General features: G+C 38.4%; 1 protein-coding gene across 1 annotated transcript in view; it reads left to right on the plus strand.

Moving 5' to 3' along the window:
- Positions 1-19,201, plus strand: part of LOC144681761 (serine/threonine-protein phosphatase 4 regulatory subunit 2-like) — a 65,780-nt gene extending 46,579 nt beyond the window's left edge. Inside the window, exons 4-9 of the mRNA XM_078543727.1 lie at positions 9,857-9,950; positions 11,966-12,003; positions 12,093-12,173; positions 13,479-13,619; positions 15,424-15,674; positions 17,347-19,201. Coding sequence (XP_078399853.1) covers positions 9,857-9,950; positions 11,966-12,003; positions 12,093-12,173; positions 13,479-13,619; positions 15,424-15,674; positions 17,347-17,639 — 898 coding nt within the window. The 3' untranslated portion in view covers positions 17,640-19,201. The remainder of the gene's footprint in view (positions 1-9,856; positions 9,951-11,965; positions 12,004-12,092; positions 12,174-13,478; positions 13,620-15,423; positions 15,675-17,346) is intronic.
- The last annotated feature ends 401 nt before the right edge of the window (positions 19,202-19,602 follow it).

A 19,602-nucleotide genomic window follows, 5' to 3' on the forward strand; every position in this document is an offset into this window, starting at 1 on the left:
TCTCAACTCCCCTCACACACACGCCCAACCCTCTTCCCAACTTCTCAAATCCCCTCTCTCTCACACACATTCACAGCAACCCCTCTCCCTTTCTAGAAGGCATTTGGCAGGGTGCCACATGAAAGATTACTACCCGGATAAGAGCTCATGGTGTAGGGGATAACATATTAGCATGGATAGAGGATTGGTTAGCTAATAGGAAAGAGAGAGTGGGCATAAATGGGTCATTTTCAGGTTGGCAAGATCTGACAAGTGGAGCGCCACAGTGATCAGAGCTGGGGTCTCGATTTATAATTTATATCAATGACTTATATAAGGGACCAAATGTTTGGTTGCTAAACTTGCTTATGATACAAAGGCAGGTAGGAAAGTCAGTTGCGAAGTGGAATAAGGAGTCTCTAAAGGGATATGGATAGGTTAAGCGAGTGGGCAAAAATTTGGCAGATGGAATATAGTGTGGAAAAATGTGAACTTGTCCACTTTGTCAGGAAAAGCAGCACATTATTTATATGGAGAGAGATTGCAGAACTCTGAGGGACAGAAGGATCTGGGTATCCTGGTACATGAATCACAGAATGCAGGTAAAGCAAGTGATGTGGAAGGCAAATGGAATGTTGTCATCTGTTGCAAGGGGAATAGAATATAAAAGTAGGGATGCTTTGGTACAATTGTACAGGGTGTTGGTGACACCACATATGGAGTACTGTGTACAGTTTTGGCCTCCTTATTTAAGAAAGGATATAAATGCATTAGGAGCAGTTCAGAGAAGGCTCACTCAACTGATACATGGGATGGTGGGGTGGTTAATTTAGTAGGAAAGGTTGTTTTGGCTATCCATTGGAGTTTACATGAGTGAGAGGTGATCTCATTGAAACATTTAAGACCCTGATGGGCCTTGACAGGGTGGATGCTGAAAAGATGTTTCCCCTTGTGGGAGAGACTAGAACCAAGGGACGCAGTTTAAAAATTAAAGGCCTCTCATTTAGGACAGAGATGGGAAGGAATTTTTTTCTGAGGGTTGTGAATCTTTGGATCTCTCTTCCCCAGAGAGTGGTGGAGGTAGAGGTAGATGACCTTAGACTCTTGACTAAAGAGGAAGTCAATCAGAGGTAGGCAGAATGTGGAGTTGAGGCCACAGTCAGATAAGCCATGATGTTGTTGAATGGTGGAGCTGGCTCGAGGGGCTGATTAGCCTACTCCTTCTAATTCATCTAGTTGCCGGTTCCTGTGAAACTGAGTCGCTATCCTGAGGTAAGGAGCCTGACAAAAAAAAAAGTTTAAAACCGCCACTGACCTTCCTGGCTCAGCCACATGACTTTTTTGTTTTCTGGTCAGTGACTGAGTTATGATGCTTGCCGGTCTCTAGCTGTGCCAAGTTAGCAAACAAACATCCCAGGCCCACTTGAACTCCCCGCTAGAAATGTTTTCTGATGTCCGAGGGTGCTTTGGGCTCGCTGTCCACTCATGCTGTTGTTGGAATTGATCCAGTGAATCCAGGACTGTCTTGTCAGTGCCTCTGGGCTGGGCTGCCTGCTTGCCACAGTCGCCAGGGCTTCCTCGAAGGAGGAGGTGCTCAGGACCCTTCCTCCCCCACCCCCAACCCAGTTTGGGAGCCTCTGCTCTATCTATTACTACTTTGTTTATAACTCCGTCTTTTAGTGTAACAGTCACATCATTTGCTTCCTTGCAGAGAAATTGAACAAATATTTTGTTTGCCTTCACAGTGGAAGACACAAGTTCCATTCCAGAAATAGGCAACCTAGGGGCTAAAAAGGGTGAGGAAATTAGTTATCTCTGATATTAATTGCCCTGTTGGAGAAACTTGAAGGTCTAAAATTCGGCAAATGCCTGGGACCTGATGGTCTACACCCCAGTGTTTGAAAAGAGAGCTGCAGAGATAGTGGATGTGCTAGCCATGATTTTCCAGAATTACTTAGATTAGAAGTTGGCAAATGTTACACCACCTTTCAAGAAAGAAGGGAGAGAGAAAATGGTGAACTACAGGCCAATAAGCACAATATCAGTTGTTGGGAAAATGCTGGAATCTATTGTTAAGGAAGTCTTAACAATGCACTTAGAACAATATGATTAGAGCATGTCAACATGGCTTACTAAAGGGAAACCCTGTCTGACAAATTTATTAGTGATTGTAGAGGATGTAACTTGTAGGGTCGATAAAGGGGAACCGGTAGTATTTCTGGATTTCAAAAAGGTATTTGGTAAGGTGCCACGTAAAAGGTTAATGGAGAAGATAAGGGCTCATGGAGTTGGGGGTAATTTATTTGTATGGATAAAGGATTGGTTAATGGATGGAAAATAGAATGGGCCTAAACTCGGCTTTTCAAGGTGGCAGGCAGTGAATAGTGGAGTGCTGCAAGGATTAGTGCTGGGTTCTCAGCTATTTACAGTCTAGAAGAGACAGAGTAATGGGTCGAGTAGCATCGGAAAGAGATGGCCTGCAGGAATTTTAAGAAATAAATACATACTTCCCTTGAAAGTTACGCTGACACTTCTGATCACTGGAGCTACTTGGGGCCTGCATCGAAAGACTCCTTGCAGGCCCCAGCAAAGTGCAGCTCCAGTGGACTCAAGGAGGTCACGCCCCCTTTTTTTACTGCACTAGCTGCCGTAAAGCAGGGCCCAGTGAAATTGATAGGCCAGGGAGAAGGTAAGTGTCTAAAGTAGGTGGGTAGGATTTGGGGGTGTGTGGGGGGATCGGAAGTTGGGGAAGGTGGAGGCGATGGAGGTCGGCAGGACGGGTTTGGGGGGTCCCGGAGGTTTGGGGGTGTGGAGGTTGGTGGGGGTGGGCAGGGAGTGTTGCTGGGGGATTGGAGGTTGTGGTGGTGGTGGGGGCCGGCGGCGGCGGTGGGGGGGGTTGTGGTTTGGAGAGGAGTCCCGTGGGGGCCGGCCTGGGTGTTTACAATAGTTACCCAGAAGTTAAAAGAGGCTTTAATGTTTCTGACATTTTCTGGGTAACTATTGGTGTAACCCTGGCGGAACCATTCGAAGTTTGCGATTTAAATCGCATTTTCAGATGGTTCCCAGTACAGGGCAATTGTCCAGAGGAAGTTAGAGTTTCTGGACAATTGCCGTGCAAACCCTTACCTGGGAACTTCTGAGAAGGATTCTCCAGTGCATCTTTGGGGCACCTCCCAAATCCAATGTTGGGGAGCTTGGAAGTTACTTCCCAATGTACTTAAGTTTGCTGATGATACCAAGCTAGATGGAAAGATAAGCTGTGGGGAGGGCACAGAGTCTGCAAAGAAATATAGACAGGTTAGGTGAGTGGGCAACAAGATGGCAGATGGAGTATAATATCGAGAAATGTGAAGTTATTCACTTTGGTCGTAAGAATAAAAAAGCAGAATATTTTAAAATGAATGAAATGCGAAGGTGTTCATGTTCAAAGAGACATGGATGTGCTTGTACAAGGAATGTAGAAAATTAGCATGCAGGTGCAACAAGCAATTAGGAAGACAAATAGCATGTTGACCTTCATTGCAAGGGAATTGGAGTACAAGAATAAAAAACATCTTGCTACAGTTGTGCAGGGTTTTGGTGAGACCTTGTCTGGAGTACTCTGCAGTTTTGGTCTCCACACTTAAGAAAGGATATACTTGCATTGGAGACAGTACAGCCAAGGTTCACTAGATTAGTCCCTGGGATGAGGGGTTGTCTTATGATGAGAGACTGAGAAATTCAGATTATATTCTCTGGTGTTTAGACGTACAAGAGGCCATCTCATTGAAACGTACAAAATTCTGAAGCGGCTTGATAGGGTGGACACTGAGAGATTGTTTCCATTGGTTTGGAATCTAAAGCACGGGGCCAAAGTCTCAGGATAAGAGACAAATTATTTAGGACTGAGATGAGGAGAAATTTCTTCACTCAAAGGGTTGTGAATCGTTGCAATTCTCTACCCCGGAGCATTGTGGATGCACTATTGTTCAATACATTTAAGGCGGGGTCGACAGATTTTTGAGGTCTTGGGAAATTAAATGATATGGGGAGCGGGCAGGAAAATGGAGTGAAATCCAAGATCAGTCATGATTCTATTGAATGGTGGAGCAGGCTCGATGGCTGTGTGATCTGCTTGTGCTCCTATTTCTTGTATCCTTTAGTGAAGGTAGATGCATAGTACTTACTAAATACTTTAGCCTTGTCCTCTGCCTACCTTTGAGTTGTTAATGGGCCAAAGTTTTTTTTCCTAGCTAACCCTTTACATTTCATATGCTTATGAAATGTTTTAGGGTTTGATTTGATGTTGCCTGCTCATCTTTCCTGTAATCTCTTTGCCTGCCATATTAACTTTTTCAATTTCCTCTTGGATTTATAATCTTCTGCACTTGACATTTAAAAGAAAATAGAAATTTATAATAACTTCTATTCATTTTGTCAGGGCACATTAGCCTTCGATGCTCTATCTTTTCCCTTCAGTGCAAAACCCAGTTACATCTCTTCCATCAAGGTGTAAATTTCTCAGCGATGCTGAGTGTTTGAGTGGAAGTTCTCATCAGTTCAAAGATTTCCCATTGATTGTAGTCTGGAGGGTCCTCAAGCGCCCCTTCTGGAGAAACAAAAACTCATTGACAGCAACTTCTGAATTTCCGTGTTTAACTGCACATATGCAGATTCCCAAAGTTACTGTCTGTTTCAGAGGATGGCAAACGCTGACTGTTTCATTATCATTACCACTGCAAAGTCCAGGACATTACTTTTTTCCCAGCTGTAGTCTGTTTCTGGGGGGAAATGTGTGGATCCAAAACACTTACTGTTCATGAAGGTGTGTATACTAACTGATTTACATTGCAATCCTTCCAGTGGTAGCTTTGCAAGTAAGGACTGTTAAATGTGTTTTAAACACAAGCAATCAACACAAGTATAAGAAATAAGGTCTCTCTACCCGTGTATTCTAATCAGTTGCATTGACCAGAATTATTAAATTAAAATAGACATTTGCTGTCTAATTTATGTTATTTAAATTTTAAATTTTCATTTCACTGGATTAGTTTTCAATGTTTAATTATTAGGACAACTCGCAATGCTTGTAATGGGCATAAACTTTGAGCTTCTGTTTGAAATTTGCCTCTACACTAGTTTAAAATCTCCAGGACGTTGTGGAACTCTTAGTCTGATGAAGTGGACTGTGCCTGTTTCATTGTATAAATACTATATTGAACCACATTTAGGTTATTCATGTGTATATGCATAACCTCCTCTTTGGTCTGGAAACAAAATAGTCCTCCCAAGTTTTTGCAGTTTTAAAAGATCATTTAAATTTTGCCCCAGCAGAGCCAATAGAGGCATCCCTAACTAGTTGGTTTTTGCAAGTGTTCATTATTGCTGTTAACTGGTCATCCTTCCTGGTGTTATGGTGAAATCAGTGTTGCATTGACAAATTAGTCTCTTAATTGTTAATGTTCAGTGAAAGGCAACACATTTATGTTGCATGGCACCTTTAGTTCTATACTGTATAATAAATATTCAGTCCCATATTGAATCCTGCCATTCAGCCTATTGGGGCAATTTGTGCCTAAGTGCTGGCTGGTGTCTTTTTCGGTATTACAAGCACAATTGCTGTGGCTGACATACTTCCAATGTGTTGTCTTTCAGTAACCGTTCAGATAGAGGGGATTGAAGTAGTGCTTTGCATTCAACATGTTCTTCTGGGCATATGTAGTATACAGCAGTTTCATCAACCTTGTCATTACGCAGGCTGATGTGACACTGGTATTCAATCAGCTTTTTAACTTGAACATCTGGCAGGTGCTAGTTAATTGTTGCACAATGTTAAAATAGAAAACTGGTGAGCTTGTGAAACAATGTGCCTATCTTCTGCTTGTAGCACCCTCCTTGTCGGATACATTTTTGTTTAATGTACTTCATGTTGTTTTGGCCTAATCAACTTAAATTGACATCATATAACCATTTGTCTTGGGTTACTTGCACAAACTGTCTTACTCGATCATTTTTCCAATGGTCCCATGATGATGCCTTCTAAATGCTTTCATTTGTGCAGTTTGTTTTCTGTTTCTGGAAACAACGTCCACTTTCCAATTCTCTGAAGACTGAACACATGGTTAATATTTTTCTGTGTTGGCGAAGCTTGCAGTTTTTTCAGTTATTAGTAAATGGGTTCAGCTGCTTTATTAACAAAAGTTACTCGAGCATCATGTCAGCATTGTTCTACTAATATCACAGCATAGATTGGAGAGGCTAGTGAAGGTGTTAGAAATTGAATCCTGTTTAAAAAATTGACCCCCTCAATTCAACCAATTTTTAAAATGTTAATTGGTATAGTATGGCATATATTACAGTAACTTTTTTACATCCCTGGATTAGCAAACAGGTGCAGGAGGTGGCAGGGAAAATGTAATTGCTAGTGTGATTTAATTATTAAAAATTGCTTTCCTTTTTGGAGATTAAATCCTAACAGTTCAAAATTGAAGGGTGGTAAAATGTTCAACTGTAATTTGCTGTCACCCAATGATAGTTGCTGCTTCAGTTTTGCAAGTATGCATGCATGCGTTAGATTGAACATATTGTAACAACTTAGATTAAATTCAGTTTAATTGCTTAACCGTGTTAAATTTGTGCATGTAAAATTTACACTTAGTGAAAATGAAGTTTAAATTGTTAATCAACTGAAAGCTGTCCAAAATTTCAGATAGCTTCAGTAAATTATTTTCAATCGTAAAATAATTTAAATTTGCGTAATTGGAGTATTTCTCGATATGGTTGTCAATTTTGTTATATTACAAATGCCACTACTTTTCCTCAGAGGCAGAAAGGAAAAGTACATTTGTATGCTTGCTTGTGGCTACTAACAGACACAAGCAATTTGCTTACTTTTTTCAGTTAATGTGTAACACAGCATGAGCAGAAATGGAAATACTTGTAGGAAATTTGAGAAAGGAAGCAGATTTGAAGAAATGGACAGAACTGCAACTTGTCTTTCTTGAACTGTGGAAATTGTAAACCATGTAGCCTCTGTAATGTTTTTATCCTGTCTGGGGTAATGGAATTTACTCAGTTGTAAGATCTAAGCTGGGGAGCTGTTCTGCTCTGTGACCAGCTGACCAGTATGCTTTTGCTAGGCAAGTTTGTTCTTAATAGTGTATTTCTCTAGAGAGATATTGTTCTGCTGTTCAAAAGTGCATTTAATGGAGTCTCGAATGTTCTTCATGATTATACGTTTTTTGTTAACTCTTGCTCTTCAGTGGTATTATGTGATATTAGACAATTTATCCTGTTTATCTGTGATAAATTCTTCCTTTTAACTTTTGATCAGATTTCAGCAAAGGTTCATTCTATCGTGTCACGCTGAATTTCTTTTGCAAGTATGCATGCTGTGACCTGCATACAAAATGGTTGATCCATATTACCCATGAGCGATGTTAAAAGAAAGTGACTTGCATTTATGTAGCATTTTTCTTGACCAATGGACGTCTCAAAGTGCTTTTACAGCTAATGAAGTACTTCCGAAGCATAATCGTTTGTAATGTAGGAAACGCAGTAGCCATTTAAAGCACAGCGAGTTATACCCTTGAGAGAGAGGTAAAGATGATGAAGAGAGGGAAAAATGGCAAACGGTCATGGATACCAAATACCTTAGAGGTATTTTAAGATTTGCGTTTTGATTTATTTCAGTGAATTTTTTTAGCAAATGTGGATCTCGAGCCACTTTGGATGATTTGTTCTCTACAGATATGTTCCATATGACAGAAGCAAACTTCCTATAATATAGACCGATTGGGACTTTAAAAGAACCAGTGTCCCGCAGTGCTTTACTCTTCTATGCCAAAATAACTGAATATTGTAATAACATTTCCAGGACTAGTCTAGATTTAAATGTACAAAGGTTTCAGAAATGGCTCCACTTCAGTTTACTCTTATTTTTCAAAGCAATATTTTACTAACTTTAAAACTTCTATTAAACACTTTCTAAAATAACATACAATGCTTTGATTATTTTTGAAAATGGGTTATTTTTTTTATAATCATTGCTCTTTCAAATTTAGTAACCATGGCTCAGTTGGTAGCACTGTGGCCCCTGAGTCAGAAGGTTGTGGGTTCAAGTCCCACTGCAGAGATTTGAGCCCAAAAAATCTAGGCTTGAGTCCAGTACAATACTGAGGGAGTGCCGTAATGTTCGAGGTACCATCTATTGGATGAGGTGTTCAATTAAGGCCCTGTCAGTGCCCCCAGGTGGACATTAGAACTTCAATAGCACTATTTTGAAGAAGAGCAAAGGAGCTCTCCCCAATGTCCTGGCCAATATCATCCCTCAATCAAGGTCACTTAAAAAATATATGGTCATTATTACTGCTGTTTGTTGGACCTTGCAGTGCACAAATTGACTGCTGCATTTGCTACATTACGGCAATGACTACACTTCATTGGTTGTTAAGTGCTTTGGGATGTCCTGAGGTTGTGAAAGTCAGTATGTTAAAGCAAGCATTTCTTTCTTTCTAATTTGATATAAAAATTGCAGTCCATTGAAGCAAATTGGTTTTTTCCTGTTTGTGTGAATTTGTTTCTGCTGCTTGAAATAAATTTGAATTATATAGGCACCTTTCTCAGTTGCAGATTTCAGAATCAATAAGGTTTTATTCTTGGCCCATTCAAAATCAGCCATGTCCCTGTCAAATCCCTGTGCTTGAGGTGTAAATATATATTTTTTGTGCGGTGGGGGTATTCTGATGGACAATGTTCACACTAGGATAGTGCAATTCATTGTGGGAAATTGAAATTAAACTCATTTTTAAAGCTGCAAATATTGTTTGTGTATTTTTCTGGGGAGGCTTGTCAAATTGTGATTTATGTACCGATTGGATCAGTATTCGTTTTTTGCTAACAAAGTTCATACAAAACTGTAGACGGTTACAGATAAAGTGTCTAAGGAAAAAAACTTGCTATTATTTTGTGCCTTTCATGATCCCCAGAGTCCTTCACAGCCAATGTGTTACTTTTAAAATGTCATCACTGTTTTAATGTAAGTGAAGATGGCAGTGAGTTTTCACATAGGAAGGTCCCACAAGCAGTATTGAGATGGATGACTAGTTAATTTGCCTTGTGATACTTGTTGAGAAATAAATATTGATTAGGACACTAGTTGAAATTCTGTACTGTACAAATAACATTGTATAAATTCAAATTAAGTAACGCTAAATCACCCAAACGAGCCCTGAGTAGCACAGCTTCTCTGTCTCATCCACAGCTCTTCTGAAACTCAGCTCAACTTTTTGCTTGCTCTCCTTTCCCACACAGACTCTGTCCACTCCCTCTTGCCTTTTCTCCCTCCTTCTCTCACGCCTTCCCCCTCCGCCGCCGCACCCCCCCAGCCCCCCCCGCCCCCCCCCCCCCCCCCCCACCACCCCACTGCTACCAGTGAGACAAACTGACATTGGTGGTTAATATGTGATAGATCGATGGAAGACATGAGAAATAGATACTTCCGTCAATCTTGTTTATATTTTTGTGAAATATCAAAATTGTCACTTGCTGTGTATGGTGTACTGGCTTTTCTGTTCTCCACTTGGTTTGTTAGGGATTTTGCCTGTTTTGCCACAGTTATTTTGCAAGCTATAATCAAGATCAGTAGAACAGTTTGCGAGGGAGGAGGAAAATATAGGAATGGGAATCTGAGAATTTAGGTTCATAGTTTTAATAACAAACTCCAATGTTAACATTTTTAACTATTAAAAAAAATTCTAACAGATATTTTCACACAAACTTAAAACTTTCCTCTGTTTTGAATACCCCACCATACCTCCCAAACATGCCATTTTCCGCGCCCCAGCTGTTTTTGTTGCATGTTCTGGTTAATGCATAACATACTTGTTTGTGTCTGCAGTATTCCCTTCACTATCCAACGTTTATGTGAGCTGCTTACAGATCCTAAGAAGAATTACACTGGGACAGACAAATTTCTCAGGGGAGTTGAAAAGGTAACCAAGAACCTAGAAACTGGTCTTCACATTATTAATGACTTGATCTATTGTCTGTCCTCCTTATCACTAAACCTGGGTTGTTACCAGTTGATGTCTTGTCAAGTTATCAGAAGATTGAGGGTGTTAATAACTGAAATAACATCCATGAGGCTCCAAGTAAAAGTTCTGTTTTTTCCATGTTTTTATTCTCCCAACTATCTTCAGAGGACTATGTTGATTCTTCAGGGGTTTATGCCTTTAATTTGATTGATTGCCTGTCTTTGCTGAGTAAGCTAGCTTCATGTCATTGCTCAGAGATTGCCTTTTATGTTACCCTTTTAAGTTTGCTGTAAATCCAAATGCTTGCACCTGGATTCCAACTCTACTGAGTGTAACTGGAGGGTTCATCACGGAATCTGAAATAGTAAGATTTAAAACAAATACTCCACTGATTCCCTTTCAAAGAAATATGGCCTTTTGCCCCCAAAAGAAAGCTACCTATAACTAGAAGGAAAGTTTAAAAACACTGCAGTGATCATTTAGTTTTATTTTTTTTAAATCCCAAACAGGGTTGTTTTGTGCTGAAGATGATGGTTTTGAAATCCTTGGAACATAGTATCAGCAGTAGGCCATTTAATCTCCCAAGCCTGCTCTGCTATTTATTGCTTTAAAGCTGACCTATGCCTTGACTCCATTTACTTACTTAAACCTATCTGTCTTGAACATTTCAGTTCACCCAGTATCCAGAGCCTTTTTGGGGGAAGGGAGTTCCAGATTTCCAGTAGCCTTTGCATGAAGAAGTGTTTACTGATCTCACTCCTGAAAAGCCTAGTTCTAATTTTAAGACTATGCCTCCTTGTTTTGTTACTCTGTATCTAAGCTGTGGAATTTCATTATCGTTTTAAACACCTTGATCAGATTACCCCTTAAGTTTCCAAACTCAAGGAAATACTAGTAATGTTTCTGCAACCTGTCCTTGTAATTTAATCCTTTAAACCCTGATATAATTCAGGTGAATCTGCGATGTAACCACTCCTATGTCAAAATATCCCTGTAGAGGTGTGGTGCCTACAACTGAATGCCATACACCAGATAAGAGCTAACTAAGGTCCTTTGTAATTCAGCCATCATCTCCTCACTTTTTTGAATTTGTACATGTACAATAGCTTTAGGCAATTTATGTACATGAACGCTCAAATCCCATTGCAATTCTTTAGTTCCTTGTCTCTCTTCTCTGACTTTATCAGATTCAAAGTGGTTGACCTCGAACTTCTGAGTTGAACTCCCCTACCACACTTTTGTCCACTCACTTAATTGGTCCCTGGCCCATTGACACTTCCTGTTACCATCATTAGAATTTACCATGCCTCCTAACTTAGTCTTATATTTGTAAACTTGTATGTGTAACTCTTTATTCCTTCATCCAAGTCATGAATATATATGTGGTGAAAAACTGAGGTCCTAGTACAGATTGCTGGGGAACACTTTCTCTTCTTACATTCCCTTCAACTATGCACCCTGTACCCCCCAAATAATTACTGACGCATGTTATAAGATCATCTCCAATGCCATGTATTTTCATTTATACAATCTTTTATGCAGAACCTTATCAAATGCCTTTTATGGACACTAGCAGGTTCTTGATCTCCTCCAATTCATTTGAAGTTGTCAGATTGCTAACTATATCTATCCAGTTGTCAAATGGCGGATTTGAAGATTTTCTTCCACTGTTGTTTTCTGTGATACTCCTATTTAGTCTACAGAATGTGATTGTGACCCATTGCCTCCCCCTTACTCTTTTTTAGCTAGTTATGAGGGGTATCAGAACAAAGTAAATTATCTGGGGATAATTTGGTGAGAAATCTTTCATCATGAGTGCTCTTGCTCCCAACTAGAAGATCTGGGAAAGACAGAAGTTCACTATCTCTAAGACTTTGTTGTTGAAATGTTTTACAGTTAATGAGCTAAAGTCAGATTTTAGGTGCAAAAATTTATTTTCTTTAGTCTCATGTCCTCTTTTTGTAAATTTACAGAATGTTATGGTTGTCAGCTGTGTGTATCCCTCTACAGAGTAAGTAAAACTTAAATACTTTATGGTGCATGCTTTTTGTTCAATAATTGTTTAATACTCCAAGGTTTTAAAATTTCTGATCTTTTTAGGAAGTACAACTTTGGCTCGAATAGTTTGAATCGAGTGAATGGCATCATGCTATCAGGAAGCCACACTGGTTATACAGACAGGTAAGTTATCTTTAGCTTTCTTTGTGATGTTGTCAATTGTTTCCAAAGGATTGCCTTTATTAATTCCCTTAGCTGAAATGGTAGGTGGTTCAGGCTGAAGACAACCAGTGCTGTTCCATGACACTTCCCCTTAAAAGCCTGCTTACAAGGCCACCAGGGTGCAAAATGCTAACTTTGTCCCAAATGTGGTAGATAGTATTGATAGTAGCCTATAGCTCCAAATTAACCAAAGTTTTTGGTCTACTATTTACCCTGCAAATTGAACCTTGCACATTTTTTCTATTTCTATTATATTGAATATTTGAGTATTTAAACTGCGAATGCTTTGGAAATAGTTGTAACATTTTATATCTTGCTGTACTTTAACGACTCTTAAATTTCAGTCTTTTCAGTTTAACATCTGTTAAGGGGATTTGTGAGAAGTGCCTTCCTGGTTGCCCATCAACAGTTAGACTCTTGAGGACACTAAACATTTAAGTTGTTACTGACAGGAAATTGGGATGGACTTAATTCATACCTGTTATCCCTTCCTGTGCACTTCCTCTGTGCTTGTTACCAAGAGGAAAATAGAAACCGAAAGGAGGAAAGGAAATGTGAACATACTAAAACATCAGTGAGTGTGAGACATCATATAATGTTCAGTGAGAGTAGTGAAATGTCAGTATAGAACAGATACGGGAGTGTAATGTAAATGGTGGTTTTAGCTGTGAAACATTCTCATTTGTATCTGAAAATCTGATTATCTCATAGTGCCAGTGATAACTCCAACATTTTGTGAGGTATCGTCATGCCCTAGGTTAATCCTCGAAGTGAAATTTGCATTGTTCCTCCGGTTGAGCCTAAAAATAAGTTGAATATGTTAAAAGTTAAATAGGTATTAATTTCCTTTGAGCCACTGGGTTTAGTTTTATGCACGTAGTGAGTGATTTAGTATGTTGGTGTTGCATTAAATTCCGGGGAGAAAATCAAAATGTGGGCCCTCTGGTGGTAACATAGATTGGTGATCTGAATTCACTTCAGCTTGGTATGGTACATGGTAGAGATAAAGAAAAGATAAGCTTAAGTAACTGGATTCAAGTTTTTTTTAGCCTGTTACAGAATATGGAACATTATATAGTTTTGCAGACAAATAAACTTGGTGAATTACTCAAAAGTGGCTTGAAAATTCAGAGTTAGCACTAACATTTCAACCATTAATTCCTGCTGTGCAATTGCTCTGTCTGACTGGGTCATATGAGTAGCTTGTGTCTTTATCTTACATAGTTCAGCAGAATTGTAAATTTGGAGTACTTACTTTTCTTTCAGATCTAATATAAATGGTCCTGGCACACCAAGACCTCTGAGTCGATCAAAGGTTTCATTATCAAGCCCTTTAACAACAAATGGTTTGCCGGACAGCTCTGATAGAGAAATAAATGTGCAACAAACGGAAGACAAATCACGCAGGTATGTTTTCCGAATTTAGTAACCTTTTTTAAAACACTGCAAAGATAAAACATTCACTGTGGTAGGGATGTACCTACTGAAATTCTTTACATTATTGAGGACCAGTAATTATAAACAGTAATTAAATGTTCTCGTTCAACTAAAAATGCAATTTGTTGCTAAACCAGATTGTGAGAGTAGACCAGTAAAAAGTATAGCCCTGTGTATTCAGTATTAAAATTTTTTAGCTAATGTCTAGATCAAATCTCATTTTAAAAAATACCACAAATTTCATCTGCCATTTTCCATTCCTGTGATAATAGTCTGCTTATTGTGTGGATAAAATCTTTGAAGCTTTTGAAGCCATGCATTTGTACTTCAAAATTGTTATATTTTGATTGCTTACTTTTTGCCTCAGGACCACAATCTGCCAACTTGCTGAAAGTTGATATTGTGCTCTTTATTATACTGGCAGCCCTTTATATTTAATGAAATAATAGCTAGTCACAGAAAGCAACTTTCTGTGTCAACTTTGATTTTTCTTTTTGTTGCCCATTATAAACTTAAACAAGTTTCAGATCAAACCTGTTTCATTTTTTTCTGCAGCATTGGAGTATGGTAAATAGAATATTTTTTTAGCTTGCTGAGGAATGCGTGGATTTGGTTTGAAACCAACAGTGTCATGTACTTGAAGGTGTTATTTTTGACTTAATGCTAAATAGCATTTTACATAGAGTACACTATTTCAAAAATGAATGTAGTGGCCCATCTTTGAACCTTAGGTGTTAATGGATCTGCTCAATATAGGTTTGGGTATGTCTTACAGATAGTATATTTATTGTACTAATATTCTTATTTGCAGCTAATTGACTCAGATATATTTCTAAGAAAGGAAAGATTTTCATTTACATAATGACTTTATGACCACAGAACATCCCAAGGTGCACTTTTGAAGTGTAGTCACTATTGTCATGTAGGAAATAAAGCAGCCAGTTTGAACACAGCAAACCCCCACAAACAGCAATGTAATAATGACCAAATAATCAACTTATGATTGAGGGATAAATATTGCCCAGACCACCAGGAGTAAAACTCCTCTTTTTCAAAATAGTGCAATGTGATTTATGTCCACTTTTTTGAGGGCAGAGTCTCGGTTTAACGCATCATCCTAAAAAAGGCACCTCTGAAAGTGCAGCACTCCCATAATACTGCACTGGAGTGTCTTTGCTTGATTTGTCTGCTCAAGTCTCTGGAATGAGATGTAAGCCACTACCGTCTGACTCAGGTGGGAGTGCTACCAACTGAGCTATGGCTGAGACTGAAACAACACCTGAAGCAACAGCAACCTGCCAACGAAAATAGTGATTCACTGTTAATTTCTTTTGAGATGGGGCCAAGAATTTAGACCTATAACTGCCTCACCAGAAAGAAATAAGCTAATTGACTGCAAAGCTCACTAAACACACTCTAGCAGCAGAATAATACATTGTGTGTTACAATGCATAAAATTCCTATTATAAAACTGAGCAGCACTACTTTTGTTCTACCTTGGAACTCAAATGCGTGAATAGTATTGGTATAAACCTTCAAATTGTGGCAACAGAATTTGTCACAATTGAACAACAATGAATGGAATATGCACACTGGCCCAAAGATAGCAGTAAATCTGTTTTGAGAGTTAAACCTCTGGGTTTGGGGAGAATAAAGGAGAGGGCCGATACTATTAAAGTTGATTGTGTTCCTAAGCCTGTTGACATGTTCAAGCTCCTTTTAACTTGTGTACGAATTGTTAACAGTGGCTGCACGCTTAATTGTTTTTAAACAGTGATTCACCTACATCCCATGGAGAAGACATTCAGAGTAACTGTTCGAAAAATAAACATTTAGAGGACACAATGGAAGCTGAGGCACCTGAGGTAAAACGACTGAAATTTGACACAGAAAATGAGGAGGAAGAAGAGCCTGTACATTCTGAGAGTTCTTCAGAAATGCCTGAAGAAACTGAGAACACAGCAAAGCAGGAAGAAGCCAAAGATGAGAGTGAATGGACTGATCCAGTTAATGCAGAAAAACAAGGTACTGTGTACCTTCCTGAATATATAAAGTAGTACCATAGCCAGCTAGAATCACCTTTTTAATGAGCAAATTTTCTGTATCATTTTACTGGTAGGCAAGTGACAATGCAGCTTAGTGGGCAAAATAGCAGTTTCACTAAAGTACAATGAAGCCAAGTGAGAAATGAAAACTGGAATTACACCTTGAAAGTAAAGGCCAAACTTCAGGAGGTAATTTTGTATCACTTGGGCTTTACATTAGGCTGTAGTTGCACTGATTCAAATGAGTAGCCAAGTAAAAAATATTACATTTATATATGAGAATTTTTTATGTCAAACCCATGTTTTTTCCCAATTTTGTCTACCATTAAAATGTAACAGGTTAGCAAGCAATGTTCCCTGCATGTTTGCTTGCACACAATATGAACGTACAGAAATGACAGGCAAAAAAAAACTGGTCAATTTAGCCTGTACAACAACATGATGGCCAGACCATCATGGCTGAACAATTCTTCCCACCCGAGCAATCATGTAATTTCCTGGGAGAGGTAAAAATAATTAAGGAATTCCTTTTCAATCTGGGCATCAATCAGGTGTGGCTGTGCACTGCACTTGGTAAATATTGGTCTAAGAGCAGTACTTGTTGTATAATGGTCTTGAATGCTGATTTGGCACACTTATCCCTCGCAGTCGGTTGTATTTAATCCTGTGTCATCGTCTATCATTTTCAACTTTCTTGCTAGGGAATGCACAATAAACAACCTTAGAACAATTTGCTTAATAGCTGCATTTTATAGTTAATCATTGGAGATTGTGAATGTTGTTATGCAATCGGAACAGTAATATTCTAGCAATATTATCTGCTTTTCTTTCAGTACCTAAATTAACTGAGTTTTAAAACCTTCTGAGTTTGTTTTATGTAGCTTTGGTTTCCATAGTGATTTAAGTATTCATTTGATTTGCTATTTCATTGTGATGTGTTCTGTATATGACAGGGCTTCATTGAATCTCAGATTCCTATAGCACAGAAGGAGGCCATTTGGCTCATCGTGCCTGTGCCAGCTCTTTGAAAGAGCTACCCATTAACCAACAATCCCGCTCTTTCCCCATAGACCTGCAATTTTTTCAAGTATATATCCAATTCCATTTTGAAAGTTACAATTGAATCTGCCTCTAACACCCTTTCAGGCATTGCATTCTTTTTAAACTGCAACTAAATATTGAGGGTTAACTTGCCTTTGTAATATTTAGATTCACTAACCTTAAAATCCACTAATATGTATATAAACATTCAACTTCATTGATGCCTTTTAATACTTAAGTCACTGAGAGATGCAAGGAATTGACTAGATTCCAGGGTGACCCATTGTGCAAACTCGCACTTCATATTGTAATGATGAAATGAGTAAATCCGCATGCTTTTACTGGCTGTTACATGAATCTTGTGAATTAATTTATTGTTCGTCTTTCCCTGTGCATACTAGTTTCAAATGTCACAAATATATCAGCTAATCTATTGGATGTCCTGAAATTAACTTGTAACAATAATATAGGAAATGTCTTGCACATCAATTTGTTTTTCAATTGCTATGCCCCCCTAATTGCAATGGCTTCAATTTATCTTTTTCTGAAAGTTTTCAGCTGCATAGTACAGGAGGAAAAGTGACACCTGTTGACATTTTGTGTATTTATAGAGCCTTCAAGCATACAAGTAAAAGCCATGTTTGAATCTGAGCAAGAGAAAGTTGAAGTTTCATCTGAAAATGTCAAAACTTCAGATGAAAACCAAATGGACCAATCTGAGCCAACCAAGACATTAACTTCTAAGGCAAGTGAAATCAGTGAAAACACTGACGCTGTTAGTAGCAGTGTGGACTACAGCGATACAGAAAAAACAGAGACACCTCCCGAAACTCCAGAGATGCCTTCTGAGAGCCCTATGGAGAACAGTGCAGATGCCACAGAGGAACCAATGGAACAGGACTAAATGTTGAGATACTCTGCAGTATTTTCCATGAGGTGTTGATTTTACACTGTATAAAGTTTTATGTAATAAAGTGGACCTTTGTTTCCAGGAGAAGGAGGGACAAACCTTCTCCAAGAAATAACCTGGAAGAGCTGTACAAGATGAGAACTGTGAAACTAGCTCCTTCAGGTCTCATCTACTGCTCCCGCTTTTTTTGTTTGGTCAAATCAGTGGTTTTGTGTATAGATTTTCTAATTAGAGGAAGTTTTTAAACTGGAAAGTAAAACTATAATTGTCAAGTTGTTTTCCAATTCATTGGACTAGGCCATTTACCATAGTTTTTTGTCTTGTTTTTAAATCTCTTCAGCAAAATTTCATTTCCTACATGGTCACTATTTCAACATTCAATAAACACTGCTGAAATAACAGGTTAATACACATTCCAGGAAGAAACCCAAAACAATACATCACTTTCATTTACTTCTGATCCTCTATTAATGGGATTCATTAATCAAAAGGGAGTGTGTGGTTCACATTAATGTGAAACAGCAAAGTTTAGGACTTGTTTCAAGATCAGTTTATTTTGGTTGCAGAATAAATGCTTTTTTTGATTCATTGTTCAAGCAGAAAAAGGTGGGAGGTAATCACTCAATTTACGCTCAGTGGTTAAAACATTGTGAATATTTGAGTAAGTTCCTTTTGGTTACCATTTTTTGTAGCATGCAGACAGCATTGTTACACATACACCACTGACTGCATTGAAGAGCTACTGCAATTACCTTGTTAATTTAGTCTTGTGCCAGATCTTATGTACTGGTAATGCAATTTTAGGGGGTGCATTGAACCACCATGATTTGTACAAAATTTTGAAGTGAATGAAATATTTTTGAACATGCTACTACATTTTGACAGCCAGTGGTTGTACATTTTTGGAGATGAGAACTCAAAGCACAAATCTTAATCTGTACTTCTGATGTTTTCTGATATCCAGCTTGTAAATTCAAAACCTTTAACTGTTGAGTCACAATTACTGGCTGTCAAAATTTGTTTGTACTTGTTTCTGGCAACTGTACTTTTTGATATTTAGAATTTTTAAATTTCTGTAAGTAGATTTTGTAGATTAATTGTAGATGTAATTGTTCACTGCCTTTGTGAAACGTTATATAATTGTATAATTTGTGTGTAAACTGAATGCTTTGGCTTTCAATACAGTATTCATATAAAGCAATAAATGTTATATCTGGACACAGAGCCTGGAGGTACACTCCAGTTCACTTTGATAAAATTTGCACAGGGTTGCCAGAGGCCATAATGACTGCACGTAACTGACAATCTACAAGATTGACAGTTTTGTCTTTCCTGTGAATGTAGTATTTTGCACTTGTTAAAGTGAATATTCTAAAGATATAGTTTTGTGGGATCTTAAATTCACTTTGAGAGAATTAAGTCTTCATCCTAACCAGTGTGTAAAGTTTTTACAGGATGCATAAGCGCTGTAACATTGTTTCTCTTCAGTGCTGTGGCTGGGAAGAATATGCATCTTACGTTGCTAATTAAACAATAGTTTTCACAAGTTTTAACAACCTGATCAGCAAAAATGTTTTTGAATCTTAATCTTGTTGTCAATGTCAATGGCAGAACTTAAGCAGTATTGGGGACTTGAATTTTCTCCCCTTTCTAAAGTATCCACTAATTCTGCTTGTAAGAGCCAAGTTCATGTTTTGTGCACTGCTGTACTTGGGTGTGGGGAAGAAGGGCAAATTTCATGTTGAAATCTTTATTGCACCAGCATGACTTGCAACCTAGCTCTTCATCTGTCTTACATTTTTGAAGTCCTTATCCCACAGCCTAGTTTTCAATAAGCTGTTTTCTTGTGATCCAGTTGAGTAGCAAACCTGGGCTTAGGAGTTGGTTGTGTTCTTAGATTGTAAATGTGACAAGAAGAAACTTATGGAAGATGGCTGAAGAAAGGTGGATCATGGTT

This window comes from Cetorhinus maximus, chromosome 6 (assembly GCF_964194155.1).
Source record: "Cetorhinus maximus chromosome 6, sCetMax3.hap1.1, whole genome shotgun sequence".
Taxonomy (NCBI): Eukaryota; Metazoa; Chordata; class Chondrichthyes; order Lamniformes; family Cetorhinidae; genus Cetorhinus; species Cetorhinus maximus.